General features: G+C 38.4%; 1 protein-coding gene across 1 annotated transcript in view; it reads left to right on the top strand.

Annotated features, from left to right (window-relative positions):
- tspan35 (tetraspanin 35) overlaps positions 1-965 on the top strand; it is a 5014-nt gene extending 4049 nt beyond the window's left edge. Inside the window, exons 4-7 of the mRNA XM_035655355.1 lie at positions 263-337; positions 439-546; positions 631-750; positions 844-965. Coding sequence (XP_035511248.1) covers positions 263-337; positions 439-546; positions 631-750; positions 844-942 — 402 coding nt within the window. The 3' untranslated portion in view covers positions 943-965. The remainder of the gene's footprint in view (positions 1-262; positions 338-438; positions 547-630; positions 751-843) is intronic.
- Positions 966-1046: the final 81 nt, after the last annotated feature.

Raw genomic sequence — 1046 nt, 5'->3', positions numbered from 1 at the left:
ATAGAGCAGGTCTAGACCGTACTCCTTATAACATTATTTACAGAGACTCAACAATTCATGCGAGATGACCTCGGTCAGTTAAAATATAACGGGAATATGGCATTTATGTTTCATGTAGGGTTTCCAATTGAAAATGCACAGAAAAACAGATTGAAGGAAACACACTTAATGTGGCTTTGGAAGAATTCCTATAGTGACATTTTAATGAAAAAGTTGGTTTTAAAACTCCCATTCCAATTAAACATTCTGATCTTCTTCCTAGTTTTTCCTCATAATCCTGCTGGTGTTCATAGCGGAGATTGCAGGAGCTGTGGTGATCTTGGTATTCAGACCTTTGGTAAGTAAACCGAGGGACTTTGTCACACAGAAGGTACTGGTAGCTCAAAGGTGCTGCCTTATGGTACTTGGATTAAAAACTATTGTATGTTTGCATTTTAGTTGGACGAGTTGGTTGTCAAGTTTGGCACGGCAGCAGTTAAGAGCATCAAAAAGGACTATGGGGAAAATTCTGACATCACAGGACTGTGGAATACTACAATGAGCACAGTATGCTGAACAAATTACAAAATCTTTTTTACATCATTTTGCTGATGTTTTGTATAACATATACTCTCTTTGTGTCCAAATTAGTTACATTGTTGTGGATTCTACAACTCCTCAGACTTCACTGACTCTCCATATTATAAGAATCATGGAAGTCATTTCCCACCACAATGCTGTGCAGGCACTGATGAACCATGTACACAATCGGTGGGTATCACAGAGTCACAGTATACCAATTTCAAAACCATTTTGAATGGATAAATGTTTATTCTACCTCTTTTACCTCTTTATTTTCCTCAGACAATCACTGGTTGCTTCCCAAAGATCAAGGATCTGATTGATAGCAACACAGTGGTTATAGTGGGAGTGGCCCTGGGGATTGCAGTTTTGGAGGTATGACCACATCTCTTACCTATTTCTCACTTTACATTACGCGGACATGCATCAGAGAGAGAGGATAAATTACAGTAAATAAAGCCTTATTCAGCATCTGATGACAATGA

Source organism: Morone saxatilis, unplaced genomic scaffold (assembly GCF_004916995.1).
Source record: "Morone saxatilis isolate NCDOM2014 unplaced genomic scaffold, NCSU_SB_2.0 Contig14, whole genome shotgun sequence".
Classification (NCBI taxonomy): domain Eukaryota; kingdom Metazoa; phylum Chordata; class Actinopteri; family Moronidae; genus Morone; species Morone saxatilis.
This window is presented reverse-complemented; position numbering and strand designations above follow the sequence as displayed.